Source organism: Akebia trifoliata, chromosome 7, assembly GCF_017979445.1.
Source record: "Akebia trifoliata isolate Shusen 1 chromosome 7, ASM1797944v1, whole genome shotgun sequence".
Taxonomy (NCBI): domain Eukaryota; kingdom Viridiplantae; phylum Streptophyta; class Magnoliopsida; order Ranunculales; family Lardizabalaceae; genus Akebia; species Akebia trifoliata.
Window position 1 is genome coordinate 3,726,283 of NC_141381.1, and position 15,480 is coordinate 3,741,762.

The window sequence follows — 15,480 nt, forward strand, 5'->3', positions numbered from 1 at the left end:
TATAGGGAGCGGTTCAGCAGCCCTAAAGTTTGCCAAGTTTGGTGCCAAACATTTTTTGTAAATCACTTTTGATGGGGTTAGAAGTTTTGGAATAGGCTGATTTTTTGTAAGGATGATCTCTACGGTGAAGAGATCATCCTCACAAAAAATCAGCTCATTTTGAAACTTCTAACCCTAGTTTACAAGTTGAAGAATCGTGGACTGTCCAATTTTTGTAACTCACTTTTGATGGGGTTAGAAGTTTTGGAATATGCTGATTTTTGGTGAGGATGATCTCCTCATCATAGAGATCATTCTCACAAAAAATCAACTCATTCCAAAGCTTCTAACCCATATTTTGAAAAATGTTTGGCACCAAACTTGGCAAACTTTAGGGCTGCTGAACCGTCCCCATATATATATATATATATATATATATATATATATATTGTGAGGATGATCTCTTTGGTGGGGAAATCACCCTCATAAAAAAATCAGCCTATTATGAAATTTCTAACCCTACCTTATAAGTTTGAGAGTCGTGAATTGTGAATTTTTTACTGTTAGTTTGTAACCACTTTTCATGGGGTTAGAAGTTTCAGAAGTAGCTAATTTTTTGTGAAGATGATTTCCTCACCATAGAGATCATCCTCACAAAAAATCAGCTCATTCTGAATTTTTTAGCTATGTAAGATAAAACTTTGTCTACCAAACGTTGCTCTCTCTCTCTCTCTCTCTCTCTCTCTCTCTCTCTCTCTCTCTCTCTCTCTATATATATATATATATATATATATATAATATATATATATATATATATATTGTGAGGATGATCTCTTTGGTGGGGAAATCACCCTCATAAAAAAATCAGCCTATTATGAAATTTCTAACCCTACCTTATAAGTTTGAGAGTCGTGAATTGTGAATTTTTTACTGTTAGTTTGTAACCACTTTTCATGGGGTTAGAAGTTTCAAAAGTAGCTAATTTTTTGTGAAGATGATTTCCTCACCATAGAGATCATCCTCACAAAAAATCAGCTCATTCTGAATTTTTTAGCTATGTAAGATAAAACTTTGTCTACCAAACGTTGCTCTCTCTCTCTCTCTCTCTCTCTCTCTATATATATATATATATATATATATATATATATATATATATATAGGGAAATGTTCAGCACCCTAAGTTTTACCACACACTTTAACAAACGTTTTTTGTCCTACATGGGTTAGAAGTTTTGGAATGAGCTGATTTTTGGTGAGGATGATCTCTATGATTAGAAGATCATCCTCCCCAAAAATCAGCCCATTCCGAAATGTTTAGCCCCATGTTTACACGTTAAAAAATTGTGGACCGTCCATTTTTTGTAAATCAATTTTGATGGGGTTAGAAGTTTTGGAATGAGCTGATTTTTGGTGAGGATGATCTCCTCACCATAGAGATCATCCTCACCAAAAATCAGCTCATTCCGAAACTTCTAACCCATGTAAGACAAAACGCATTTGTTAAAGTGTGTGGTAAAACTTAGGGTGCCGAACGGGACCCATATATATATATATAGGAGCCAACGCCTTTGTCCTATATGGCTTAAAAGTTTCAAATTAAATTGATTTTTTGTGAAATGTTCTTTATGACGAGAAAATCATCTTCACAAAAAATCAGCCCAATCTGAAACTTCTAACCATAGATAGAGAGACAGAGAGTAAATTAAAGAAGTTTGATCCGGTCCTTCTTAGCCCAAAAATATTATGACCTTATCACTGTTTCCTAGCCCGATCCATGTCAAGTCAGGCCATTTTTCGACCCTTAATAGCTTTGCCTAATTGAATATATCTCTAACATTACCATCAACACTTGAAATGAAGGCATTTGAGTATGGACTAAGGATGATAGTAAAGAAATGTTTCGCTAAAATCTTATATTTTATCTCATTTTTTGATGTCTCAAAGGATCATTATTTCCATCCTCTTTCGTTTGAGTTATGAAGATCCCTTCTAAGGTAGCATGTTTTATTTGGTAAATTATTTTAAATAAGATTTTCGACTCTCATTTTTTCTCGTTTCTTTGTCACCTTGGTGAGTTTGTTGATCACATTCTTATTCATCCTAAATTTTCAAGTCTCTTAATCTCATGAACATTAATTCAATCTATTTTCTTTCGGAGTTTAAATGAAATCGAACAAGAAAATTCTATGGAGAATACTTCCTTTCGAGACTTGTTGGGCTACTCTTTCGCTCTCTCAACGGCTCCTCCTATAGATACCTTCCCTTCCCTCACTTTACTTCAATAGGTTTGGATTAATCTTTAAGCAACCAACTTTCTTTTCCTACCAGAAAAGAATGCCTTCTTTGATTGGGCCCACCTTTGATTTTGGGTTTGGTATCTAGCATTGAAAGGTTTCCTACCTTTTTTTAGAGCTGCTATTAGCACTCCAACTTTTACTTATTACATCCCAATATCTTAAATTATTTATCACTCTAATTAAAGATTATACCTACTCTTCAAGCAGTTTTGACTCAAATTATAATCTCCAACATTATAACACTCGTTCAAAAATTTCAGTAGTTGTTTACAATTATGATTAGGGCTATAAAATCCTAAACCCAAAACATAGATATCTAGCAATAAAAAGTAAAAAATAAAAATAAAAAAATTCTATTGGCACTCTGACTTTTACTTATTCTCTCAATCATTCACTTAGTTCCTTTAGTTTTGATTGGGATGAATTAATTGTGGATGCTCAACTATTATGGGGAGCAGATCTTCTATAACACAAATCTTTTGTAGCCCTCTGTAGCACATATCAACATTTGAGGGTCTGCTACATCATCACAATGATTGCATCCAATGGTTTAAATATAGGAGTATAGTGACTATCCATTTCAAGTACTTGGTTAAGGAATAAAAACAGTTTTTTTTTTTTTTAAAATTTATTTTCTCAAATATGATCTAAACCATGAATCCAAGAGGGTTGTCTTATTATTTTCCTTGAATGTGGTGTTCTACGCATTGTAGAACAAGAGCTACATGAGAAATGGGTTATAGAGGAGTGATTGTTTGCTCAAAGACCAACACCTTGGCATGTAGCATTGATGACGTAAGTAATAAGAAGGAAATTTCTCTCACCTGCCCACACATGCACTATCCAGAAATCTTTATTTTTAGATTTCAAATCTTAAAAAGCATTGTGGGATCCATATATTGGCAATTAAACATTACAACCTTCTAGATTTCAAGAAAAACATCATGATAGAAAATAACGAAAAAAACCAAATTTTTTCGAACTTGATCAATGGTATTGAAACTAGGTGGCTACCAAACACCAAAATTTAAAATAAAAATACAACTTCATCATAGAATTTCATTCTCTACAACACTTTTATATTGGATCATATTTTTGAATGTGACAAGATGATCTTATTACAAAATTTCACTTTTTTTACCATTGGGCAAGAGAGAAAAAATCTCTTATTATTACTTATGTCATTAGCGCCACATGTCAAAATGGTGTTGGTATCTGAGCAAACAATCACTCGCTGCGGAGAATCCGCTCCCGCTATTACGGGGATCTGTATATAAAGCCAGCTGTGCCACTTGCATTAGCTAAACTTCAGTGGGCCCATCATCAAATCAACACTATCATGTTCACCTATCCTACACAATCTCTTAAATGCATAAAATTATTATAGTAAGAGAATAATTGAGAAAGTGAGACCCATAATCTTAAATGCATAAGTTAAGATTACGTGTCTAGGGTTCCCCATAATAATGTTCCTTCTTTTTCTTTTTCTTTTTTATTTTAAATTAAATTTTACGTCGTCAACTTTGCCATATATAATTATATATATAAGTTCCACTAGAATCGTAACCAAAGTTTCATCTTTTTATCTCCAATATTCCAATACTAATAATCTCTCTATCACTTTACAATTCTTTATTATTGTTTCCTCCGCCATGACTAGTTTTTCAAGCAAATCATCAATAGTTCTCTGCCTTCTCTTCACATCCCTGTGTTTGATCTCTACTACTTCGGCCGAGTTACAAAAATTCCATCAACGTGTCAAAGGTGATGGGTCACTTAGCTTTTTGGTTGTTGGAGATTGGGGAAGAAGAGGTGATTATAATCAATCTCAAGTTGCCCAACAGGTATTTTTTTTCTTTTTAATTTTATATATTATACCATATTTTTGAAAATTTTCGTATTAATATTTGAAACTCAATCATTTGGAACGATTTTCAAAGATCGAGAAAAAATGTAGATTGAGATAGTGAAAGTAGATACGATAATAAAAGAAATTAATTCAAATATAGCAATAGTTTTATTACTCGAACCTTCATCAAGTCAATCCAAGCTTTCGACTTGAAAGATTCAAATAAATATATATAATTTCTTTTTTAATTGATAAAGTGCAATTAATGCATCTACAAAACCCTTCCACCAAAGTATTGTTTTCTCTTAATACATTTAATTTTTTGTTTAAGGTGCGCTAAATGCATCTTACCATATGACCTTAGGACACTCATTAAGAGGATCCTCTCTCTATATATATATGGAAATTTTCCATCAAATTTCGGACTAAACCACCAAGCTGACGAATTGAAATTTAATGGGTCGTTCTTCTTTTTAAATTTCATAGGTTACATCATCTTTTAAAAGTTTTGTGTATTAGTATTTTTAAATTTTTAAATGATTTTAAAATATCAAGAAAAAAGACTCAAGAAAATGGGTTAAGGTCATAAAAGTCCATATGAATATAATTAATAACAGAAAGCAATGCAAGGACTCGAATGAGTCAAATAAAAATATGTTAAAACTACAAATATTTTCAAAATAATTTTTAATATGTAAAATAAATATAAAAAAACATTCTTTTTTTTTTCTTTCTCCACCACTAAAATATTGTATAAAGGCCAATAATTCAGTCAAGTTTCTAACTTGACACAATGCATTTTCAAAGTGTCGTGATAATCTAACGTCCCCTTTGATATACGCCACCATCACATAATCGTAGATCATTTGCCTCAAGACACACAAGAAAGAAATTTATGATTCTATATATCTCGAGGTAAATGATTTACGGTTCTAGGATGGAGACGTAGGGGGGACGTAAGTCAGAGGGGGTCTTTAAAAATCACCTCAAAATTCAATTGAGTTGAGAGACTCGGCAGAGTTTTGAGTCGACTCGACCAATTTTAAAACTATAGATATAAATTAGATGAACATGAATCGTTTGGATGCATTTGATTATGATGAATAAAAAAGTATAGGAAATTAACTCTGCATGTGTGAGCATTTGGCTTTGGATTACTGCCAAAGCCACTGAGATAACGTATGTAGACCAAAAAGGGCCTTGTAAGCTAAGGAAATGCCCACGATGTGAGCCCTACACTTATAATAGATTCATGGGCCCAAAAGTTTTCTCTATTTGCAAGTGAGGACACATGTGCCAAGGTTTTTTTTTTCTTAACCCACAGACTAGTGATTTTTTGGCCAACTCACCATATGTGCAATTACTCTCATTCAGTTATTCAGTTACGTTTGGTTGAGAGTCAAATTGCCTTTCCTTGGTTGAAAGTCCTTATGTCAGCTTTCTCTGACACTTTTTTGTTTTGTTTCAGTTCAAAGTTGAAACTCAATCTCTTCTCTTTATCAAGTACACACTTTTATCAAAACTTAAAATCGGCCAAGTGCGGTGGACAGTAGGTCACAAGATAACATTTTTTATGTTATCTTGTTATACTCTTAGCCAATGATCAACAGACACCTGGCAACATGTTTCAATATTTTAAACTTGCTAAGCTGTCAGCTCTCATTTAATAGTAGCCACAACTGCTACCATAATTATGATGAAACTTGATACGGCTCAAATCGATAATTTTGGCATGATTTGGTTCATTTTGAAATAAATTATGATTCAGCTCAAAATTATTAATATGAAGAATCAATCAATTTGATTCGATTCTCAAATCAAATCAATAATCAAATTCACATCTAATAAATAAATATATTATGAATTATTTAATGGGTTAGGACATATGATAGTAATCTTTTATGAAAAAACTAATGAATTTTTTATGGACAGATTAATGATTTATTGTATAAAATTTTATATTTATTTTTTTATTAAAAAATATTACTTATAATTTATAGAATAATGATATGTAGAGTCGAATCGAACCAAGTTGCACCTCTAATTATAATAATAGAGATTATATTAAGACACCAATCTATATGAAGGATTAATGGCATTATTATTATAATATTTTGGTTATATAATAAATAAATATTATTTTTCCCCTTTTTTTTAAGTTTCTTTTAATTAATTGTAGATGGGAGTGATTGGAGAGAAGCTGGACATAGATTTTGTGATATCAACTGGTGATAATTTCTATGAGGATGGACTGATGGATGAAAATGATCCAGCGTTTCAGGAGTCCTTTACCAAAATCTACACAGCTAAGAGCTTGCAAAAGCAATGGTACAGTGGTATGAACTATGCTTTAATGTTCTAAAACACCACAACTAGTCACTTAACTCTTCTTTTTTTTAATATTTAATTAGTATGTTATAATTATGTCAACACACCATTTTTTTGGTGCGTTGTAAAAACAAAGCTGGTGTGGCAAAATAAGTTCTTTTATTTTTTTATTTTTTTATTTTTATTTATTTTTTTGCTTTGACGGGTACCGCACACATGTAAATATTAAATAGTCACCTTTTAGTAGAAGGGCATATAGAATTTCAAACGTATGACTTAGAGAGTAAACCCAGTCAACCTTACCAACTCATCTAATCCCTTGTGATTAAAATAAACCCTTTTATGCTTTGATTTTATAGAAAATAAATATAAAAGAATTTTTTAATTTACTAATAGCAATAATATATTTTATGATTTATGAGTCATTGAGTTGACTCAATTAGGTGAGTCGAGTATTTGAGTTAAATATTAATGTTTTGATTTTCATTTTTTCCAAATAAAAATTGCAGTTTTGGGTAACCATGACTATAGAGGTAATGCAGAAGCACAATTAAGCCCTGTACTCACGAAGATCGATAGAAGATGGCTTTGCTTGAGATCCTTTGTTCTCAAGGCAGGTAAATCCAATAATAATAATAATAATAACTTATTTACGTTCGAATTCTCCAAACCATTTTGAAATTAAAGAAATTAAATGATCTAATGTATTTCTACTTCTTTTCTATTTATTAGAAATTGTAGAATTTTTCTTCGTCGACACGACTCCTTTTGTGGACATGTACTTTACTGACTTGGAAGGCCATACCTATGATTGGAGAAGTGTATCTCCCCGAAATGATTATATTACCCAACTTATAAAGGTAAATCATCTCAATTCGAAGCGTTGGAAACATTAATCTTATAAGATCAAGTATAATTATATAAATCAAATATTAAATTAAAGTTGATTTAAGAAGAACATTGCAACTCAAAGGGTTAATTTTGTGACAAGGATGTGGAATTGGCATTTAGAGAGTCAACGGCGAAATGGAAGATTGTAGTTGGTCACCATACAATTCGAAGCATTGGGCATCACGGTGATACCTTAGAACTTGTCAACCAACTTCTCCCAATCCTACAGGTAATTAAAAGTATTTTATACTATTAGAAAGATTGTCATCATCATCTTCATCTTCATCGTTCAATTATATTTCCGAAGTCATGTCTTGTGTTAAGTATATATATATGGGAAATGTTCAGCAACAAATATTTTGGCAAAACATTTTTCAAAACATGGGTTAGAGGTTTTAGAATGGGCTGATTTTTGGTGAGGATGATCTCTACAGTGAGGAGATCATCATCACCAAAAATCAGCCAATTCCAAAACTTCCAACCCCATCAAAAATGGTTTATAAAAAATTGACAGTCCACGATGTTTCAACGATGTTTCAACTTGTAAACTGGGGCTAGAAGTTTGGGAATGGGCTGATTTTTGGTGAGGATGATCTCCTCACCATAGAGATCATCCTCACCAAAAATCAGCCCATTCCAAAACCTCTAACCCATGTTTTGAAAAATGTTTTGCCAAATGTTTGTCAAAATGTTTGTTGCAGAACGGGACCCTATATATATATATGGAGACCGATCATAGGACAATAATTGTGACAAAATCTATGACAATAGTTTTTGTCTTATATAGGTTAAAAGTTTCATAATGGGCTGATTTTGGTGAAGATGATCTCTTCACCATAAAAGATCAACCTCATCAATCAAAAGTGATTTACAAAAAAATTGACTGTCCACGATTTTTCAACTTGTAAACTGGGATTAGAAGTTTAGAAATGAGCTGATTTTTGAAAAAAAAATTCAATGATTGAGATTTATGATTATTTTGATAACACAAATCTCGGAGATACTTATTCCAAGGATAAATCTCACACCAATCTTTTTAAATTAAGCAGTTCTCGAAATTAGATATGATGTATGGGTGCCGTTAACAACTCTGTTTCAAAGTAATGACTGCACCCCTTCATTTATTGGTGTTGCAATAGAACTTCTTAAACTATACATAAAAGACTTCTCTTAGTAAAAATCTCATTATGATTTCTCAGGCCAACAATGTTGATTTTTACATGAATGGGCACGACCATTGCCTGGAACACATCAGTGACACTAATAGGTATAAAATCAAACTCTTAACTAAGATCTAATAAAGCTTTTTGAAATAAATATTTTGATTAATTTCACTCGTTGAATCGGTTTGTGGATGCAGTCCTGTCCAATTTCTAACGAGCGGAGCAGGTTCGAAGGCATGGAGGGGTGACGTAAGAGGATTGAATCAAGATGGAGTAAACTTCTTTTACGACGGACAAGGTTTCATGTCCATGCAATTGACCATGAACAATGCCAAGATTATGTTCTACGATGTTTTTGGCGAGGTTTTGTACGAACGGAACATTTGCAAGGAACCTCACTCGACCATATAAAAGATTACCCAAAATCTGTTGTATCTAATGCAGCTTATATAAATCATCAACCGTTAAGAAATTTGTAAATGAAATTATCATATTTAAGCTATGGTATTTCTAATTTGCTGTAGTTACAAGTATTTTAAAGTAATTTCGTATTCGATTCAAGTTGTAAACCTATGTAAAATTTAGAGAAAATTCTGAAAACGTGCACGCACAATTGCAAAAATTTAGATTCCGATATATTATTCATTTTAATTCCTAAAACATGTTTTCTAGGAAAATCGTCATTTTTATAATAAGAGATCTCATTGATAAATTACTAGTGAGATCGCAGGTAATTTTAAAGTCAAATATCCTTAATATCTTTAACGATGAGATCATGGGTATTTTATCTGCGAGATTGCAGATTATAAAATGAAGATATTCTCATTGGAAAACATGTTTTGGGAATTAAAATGAATAATGTACTGGATTCGGAATTTTGCCATATTCAATGCACAAAATGGAAATTTACTCTAAAATTTACATATTCAGGTAATAAGAATAAGGGTAAATTACACCCTAACCCCCTGTAGTTTGGCCTAATTCCATTTTGATCCTCTAATATTTTGATAATTGCACTTGCCTCCCCCTTTAACTTTAAAATTCAGATGTTATTTTACCATTTTACCCTCTTATTTTATGTTATTTTTCATTAAAACAAATTTAAAAACAGAAACTTAAATGCCCCGGTCTAACCATTCATTGAACCCATTTTTAAAAACAGGCATATTTTTATATATTAAAAAGAATATCATTTTAAAAAGGGTAAAATGATATTTATAAAAGGAACTTAAAGGTTGGCAGCAATTTTAGGGGGCGATTGATTCAGCTTCTTAAAACTGCTGTCAGTTTCTGCTGTCTGAATCTGCTGTCTGAATCTGCTATCAGAATCTGAAAAGCTGAAAAACTTGTTTGATAGAGCTTTTTAAAACTGCTGTGCTGTTGACTAGAATCTGACTGTGGACTGTTTGATACAGCTTCTAAAATCTGCTGTAGTAGGGTAAAATGACCAGAATGCCCTTAAGGTTGATAATGCAACCAGAATGCATAAAAATTACCAGAATACCCCTATACATATATAATTACACTAAATATATATATAAATATAATAAAATTATATAAAAAATTAAAAAAATAATTATTTTAATTTTAAAATGTTTATAAATCTATAAAAAATTATAAAAAAATTTATAATTCTATAAAAATTTCGGCAGCATCTCCTCTTAAAAATAGACATATAAAATTTTCCTGATAAACAAAATACCTGCATAATACACAATCTTGCATAATATTCACTTTCAAATATTATTATACATCTTACAATCCCCCACTAGATTGTAATATTAGAAACATAATCATATTATGCATATGAAAAGGTATCTTTCGATTTAAACCTTTAGTTAGTGTAAGTATTTCAAAGTTATAATGAACACAATGGTGGCCTAAGCTTAATCCAAGATTTCTTAATGTCAAAATCGGAAACATCACACACATTAAATCGGAAACAGTTGGATTGGATATTTCTAAATGAGTATACTAGTACAATAGAAAGAAAAAAAAAACTGTTAGAGAGGTAAAAATACTTTACAAGGAGGATCTACCAACCCTATTGCCATGTAATGTGCATTGGCAAAACCTATCACATACTTTACAAAGCCCAAAGAAGGAACCCCTAAACTCTTCGTAACTTTTAGACAAAATGAACATACGGTTGCCAAAATAGAATTAGGCAAAGACTCCTTGCCCCAAATGTTCTTCTATTTCTTTCTTTCTAGATAGACCAACAAACTGCAAACAACAACTCTCCAAAGGAGTCCCATATTTAGCATTAAAATGATATCTGAGCCAGCTAATAAAGAAGGATGGAATTGAAAAGGGGAGAGTCGAGTAAATGTCTAAAAGAGAAAAAAAAAAATGAGACCAGATACTTCTAGTCCCAAGGCAATGGATGAGTAGGCGATTGACACTCTCTTCACATATCATATAGAAAGTAATGATAATTCACCTACAAGCAATTTAATTATCAACAATTATGATTCTTCTAAAGTGGCTGAACAGAGAAAGAAGACCACTTTAGACAATTTTCAACTCCAAAATTATTGAACCAGGAAAGAAACAACTCTATAAAATTCATAAAATTAGAACTATTTGGTGAGAAATTACATATAGTCCTCAAAAAAGGATGTAAAACAATTAATATCAAACTCCTAAAAGTTTCCTAAACTAACATCATACCCAAGGTTACTAATTTTTTATTTAATCCCAACGAAAATAAACAAACCATATAGATAATTCCGCCATAATTCTGCATCTTGTTTGCTTTTTGAATGAAGCTCACTCAAATTATTTCAAATTGTACAATCTTGAGATCATTGGCATCAAACTTGAAGCATTCAAAAACAGAAAAATATAGCCACATATTAAGAGATGAGATTGTACAACATCATTGACGCAATTAGAGACCTATTAATCATGGTAGTCTCTCACTTATTTGCAATTCTAGCAATGGCTAATGTTGAGGAGAGCTCCCTCTTCATAAAGTTAAATATGTCGTCACATAATTACATCACAAAATGCAATCAAACTCTAACCAGAATAACATACTTTCTAATTTTTTCCCTGTTTTTTTGTGTGTGTTTTCCAATTATGGAAGAACTTTGATACAAGATGAATTAGGATTTTAATTTTGGTAGTTTGAAAAGAGCTAAGAATATTATTATTGCACAACCAAGGTTATAACTCCAAGTTTATATTTTATTCTATTTTTTATTTTTATGAACTCCCACATTCAATAAAATCTAGCTACAACCTCAAACAAGTTCTGTTACGAATATTATAATCTCAAGCAAATTACTTTAAACATGGAACAAAGGCAAGTGGAAGGGTATTCAATTATCATAGTTCTGTAATTTGTCATTCAAGTAAAAAAAATTACTTTAAACATCAACTAAAATTCAAATATCATATTGTTTATTATCTTGAATTGCTGTCTTTCTTCTTCTTGGCTAAGCAATTGAGTCTATATTAGAAAGTAATGTAAGTACTGTACAAAGTTTTGGGACCATGCCACCTACTATTCAAAGATCAATGCCAAATCTGAAGTAATCATATTTTCTCCAAAATACAAGCGTAGGTTGATAAAAATTAAAAACCCAACTCAAACTATTTTTCTCCTAAATACAAACACGGGTTGATAAAAATTAAAAACTCAACTCAAACTTATGGGGAATCAATGGTTAAATAAAAAAATCACAATCATCTTAATTTTTACTCCTAGTTTAGAAAGTAGAAAATTGTTCAGATTAATGATAGTTGGATAACTTATTTACTGAAAAATAAAAAACTAAAATCATCAAATTTTTTTTAACAACTAACGTCTCAATAACTGTAAGATGAGTTTCTTTAAGTTTCGATACTAAACAAATAATTTTATGAACTTCCTCCACATTGATTATAGTTACAAGCTCAAAACATGGTCTATTAAAAATATCATACTTGAAGCAAAAAAATTTAAACATGGAGCAAAGGCAGTTGGAAACAATATCCAATGAGTCATCAAACTTGTCACTATTATCCATAATATAGAAATGGAAAATGGACAAGAAAATAAGTTGGAAAAAAAATGAAAATTAGTTAATTAGGAACTTCATGAATGACATTATAATTACTCCAATTTCAAGTACGGAAACTTTGGACGTAAAAGAGCTCAGTATTAAAATTTCTACCAAATAAAATTTCTATTAATTTCTAACAAATAAAATTTCTATTAAGCTATTATTTTTTAATAAAAATCTACCAAGAAATTAGAACCCTAACAGAAAATTTTCTGTTAATCCAACCTTTAATACACAATTTCATCAAGAATCATTCACACAAATTTCGGCAAGAATTATTCACAAAAATTGAAATCAATTAGAGAGAGAGAGAGAGCTCACAGAGATTGGAAAAAGGGGTTCCGATCGGGAAAAGGGGTAAACGGAGGGATTGATTTCGAGTCGTCGTCTTCAATGCCGTCGATAGCAAACGGGGTCGTCAATGCCGTCGATCTTCGTCGCTGTCTTGATCGGGGTTGAATTCAACGATGAAGGGTGTCGATCGATATGGGTTTTTGCATTTCAAATGGTTTTACCGCCGTCGTCGTTGATGGGTTTCGCTTGAACGAAGTTAGCGTCGTCGATATGTTAGATCGGTGCTGGTGGTCGTCGTCGTCGATGAGTTCAGTCGGCTGCTGCTGAGGAAATCGATGGGTAAGAAAAACCCTTTCGATGAACGAAGTAAATATCGCGGACATAAGAAGTAATTTCTAATAATGTCGAAGGGTATAGTAGTCATTTCACTTGACTGCGTTTAAACGTGGTTGGGCGAAGCGTCTCTCGTGCGCTTTTCAAAATAGCGGTTATATTTCGTAAATCGCGTTAAAAATTTCAAAACGCGGCATTTAGAAGCGTTATCAAACACGCAAAATATCGTCAAACGCCGTTTTTTAACGCAAACGCTGGAAAATCTGCGTTTTGAAGCGCAATCAATCGCCCCCTAAGTGATCCCCTTAGAGAATTATGAGGGAGGTAAGTGCAATTATCAAAATATTAAGAGGTCAAAATAGAATTATGCCAAACTGCAGAGGTCAAAGTGTAATTTATCCTAAGAATAAATACAAACATGTTTGTATTAACCAAAGAAATGGAATTTGGAAAGACAGAAGCTCACATATTTTTAGGATTAAACTTTATTAATGTAAACTACATTATGTATTATATTTAAAGTTGAATCCTAACTTCCAAGATTCAACGGCGTGTTAGCAACCTCCACCACACTTGATTTTTCATACATATCTTTTTTTTTTTAAAGGTCAACAGGGTTAAGGTAGACCTAGACTAGCATAAGAAGGGATTCAAGGGGTTTGAACCTAAGACCTTAGGAACAACCTCCACAAGGTCTTATCACTAAGTTAAGTGGTCATTCTTATTTTTCATATATATCCATCAAAAGATTTTATTATATTTGTCTTTTAGTATAAAAAAATAAGGGTGTTACTATCACGGGCAATGAGATTTTTATAAATATTAAAAAATTCAAATAATTATTCACTAAAATATCATTGCAAAATGTCAAAAACACCCTTACTTTTTTGCAATAGATTACAAAACAATAATTCTTTTTTAAGATATACATAATATATATAATATAAAAAAATCCAATATTGTGGTGGTTGCTAACATGGTTTTAAAATAATCCGTGATAGAGATGATTCAAGAAGTCATCTCATTATCGTTAGTGAACAAGAAAAAAAGTGGCAAGATCCTTCAAGTTCTTCTTCTTCTCATTTTTTTCGTCTCTTCATTCAGGCTTAGAGATCTTCATCCCATTGAGATGTCTTGCCGAATCATCTTAGTATAGTTCGCAAATGAAACGAGATGGAAAATCGAGATTGAAAATTATGGTTACTAATGTCCCCTATGAGGTCTTGGAAATACTAACAAATTACGTGATCTTAGATATTGTCTATGACAGTAAATGTAAAACGTAGACGATGATTAAGGTCTTAAATATATTACAGATTTACATGCACAATGGTCCTATACCACGTTAGCAACCGATCACGGATAGCTTTCCAAGCCTTAGAATAACAGGAATCAAACTCGTGATAGAACCTTCTCCCTTTTTACCTTTGAGATGGTTCAAAGACCTAAACTTATAATTCTCTTGATCAATGTGAAGCTTACTTCATCATTGCTCTTACTATTTATACCACTTTTCTATCAAAATGAGGGAATCCCCTTGCCCCACATGTCCTATTCCTTTCTTATCAAGACTTCCAATAATGCCTTGCTTCCTCTTTATAATATTTATTCACCCTCCAAGGGCCATGCCATTCATTCCTCTACCAGCAACTTGTTTGACTATATCCTATTTGTCACGTCATGATGGTCATGCCAGGTTGTCATTTTATGGCCAAATCCTATTTGACCACCCATAGATGTAATGAGTAGAGAACAAAATTCAATCAACCATGAACAATCTAAAAAATGATCGTTATTATCCTTCTCTTTATTTTTTGTTTGAAAGTAAGGAGTGCAACTTTTCTTTTCTTTCTCTTTGGGAGTACAATCATACCAATATAGCGCAAAATAGATATTCTAAGTGACGTAGACCAGGACAAGTAGTCGCTCCTTACATATAATACAATAAAGAGTCTAGTTGAACTGGGTTAGTATCTTTTTGTTGGTAATCTAGGTTATCCCACATACCTTTTGGGATGGAACTAGCCCTCATAGATTTGGGCATTGTTAAACCCTACCTTAACCTACCTTCAATATGTTTTAAAAAAAAAATTTTAACTTAACCCTGTCTTTCCGAGCTCAAGACCAAGGTCTTAACCTTTTTTTCAAGTGCGGGTTGGGTTAGTGGGCCCAATTGACAGTCCTATTTAGACCTCGACATACCTCTCTATATTTTGGTGAATATTTTAGATATATATGTTCGTGTTTATAAATTTGAGACATGGTCTCTTTGACCTCAATCTTCTCTTATAGGC

The 15,480-nt window shown here is 32.0% G+C and overlaps 1 protein-coding gene across 1 annotated transcript; it reads left to right on the top strand.

Moving 5' to 3' along the window:
* Window positions 1-3,839: 3,839 nt before the first annotated feature.
* Window positions 3,840-9,043, top strand: LOC147398019 (purple acid phosphatase 17-like). Its single transcript, XM_086447133.1, has 7 exons — window positions 3,840-4,120; window positions 6,305-6,461; window positions 6,963-7,070; window positions 7,186-7,313; window positions 7,445-7,573; window positions 8,544-8,611; window positions 8,705-9,043. The coding sequence occupies exons 1-7, from the start codon at window positions 3,929-3,931 to the stop codon at window positions 8,916-8,918; spliced, it is 996 nt and encodes a 331-aa protein (XP_086303259.1). The 5' UTR covers window positions 3,840-3,928; the 3' UTR covers window positions 8,919-9,043.
* Window positions 9,044-15,480: the final 6,437 nt, after the last annotated feature.

Bases quoted from the DNA above. Each gene is read 5' to 3' on its own strand.
- LOC147398019 (XM_086447133.1), top strand. From the start codon at position 3,929: ATGACTAGTTTTTCAAGCAAATCATCAATAGTTCTCTGCCTTCTCTTC. The intron at 4,121-6,304 runs GTATTTTTTTTC...AATTAATTGTAG, and splicing joins AATCTCAAGTTGCCCAACAG to ATGGGAGTGATTGGAGAGAA. The intron at 7,314-7,444 runs GTAAATCATCTC...TTTTGTGACAAG, and splicing joins ATATTACCCAACTTATAAAG to GATGTGGAATTGGCATTTAG.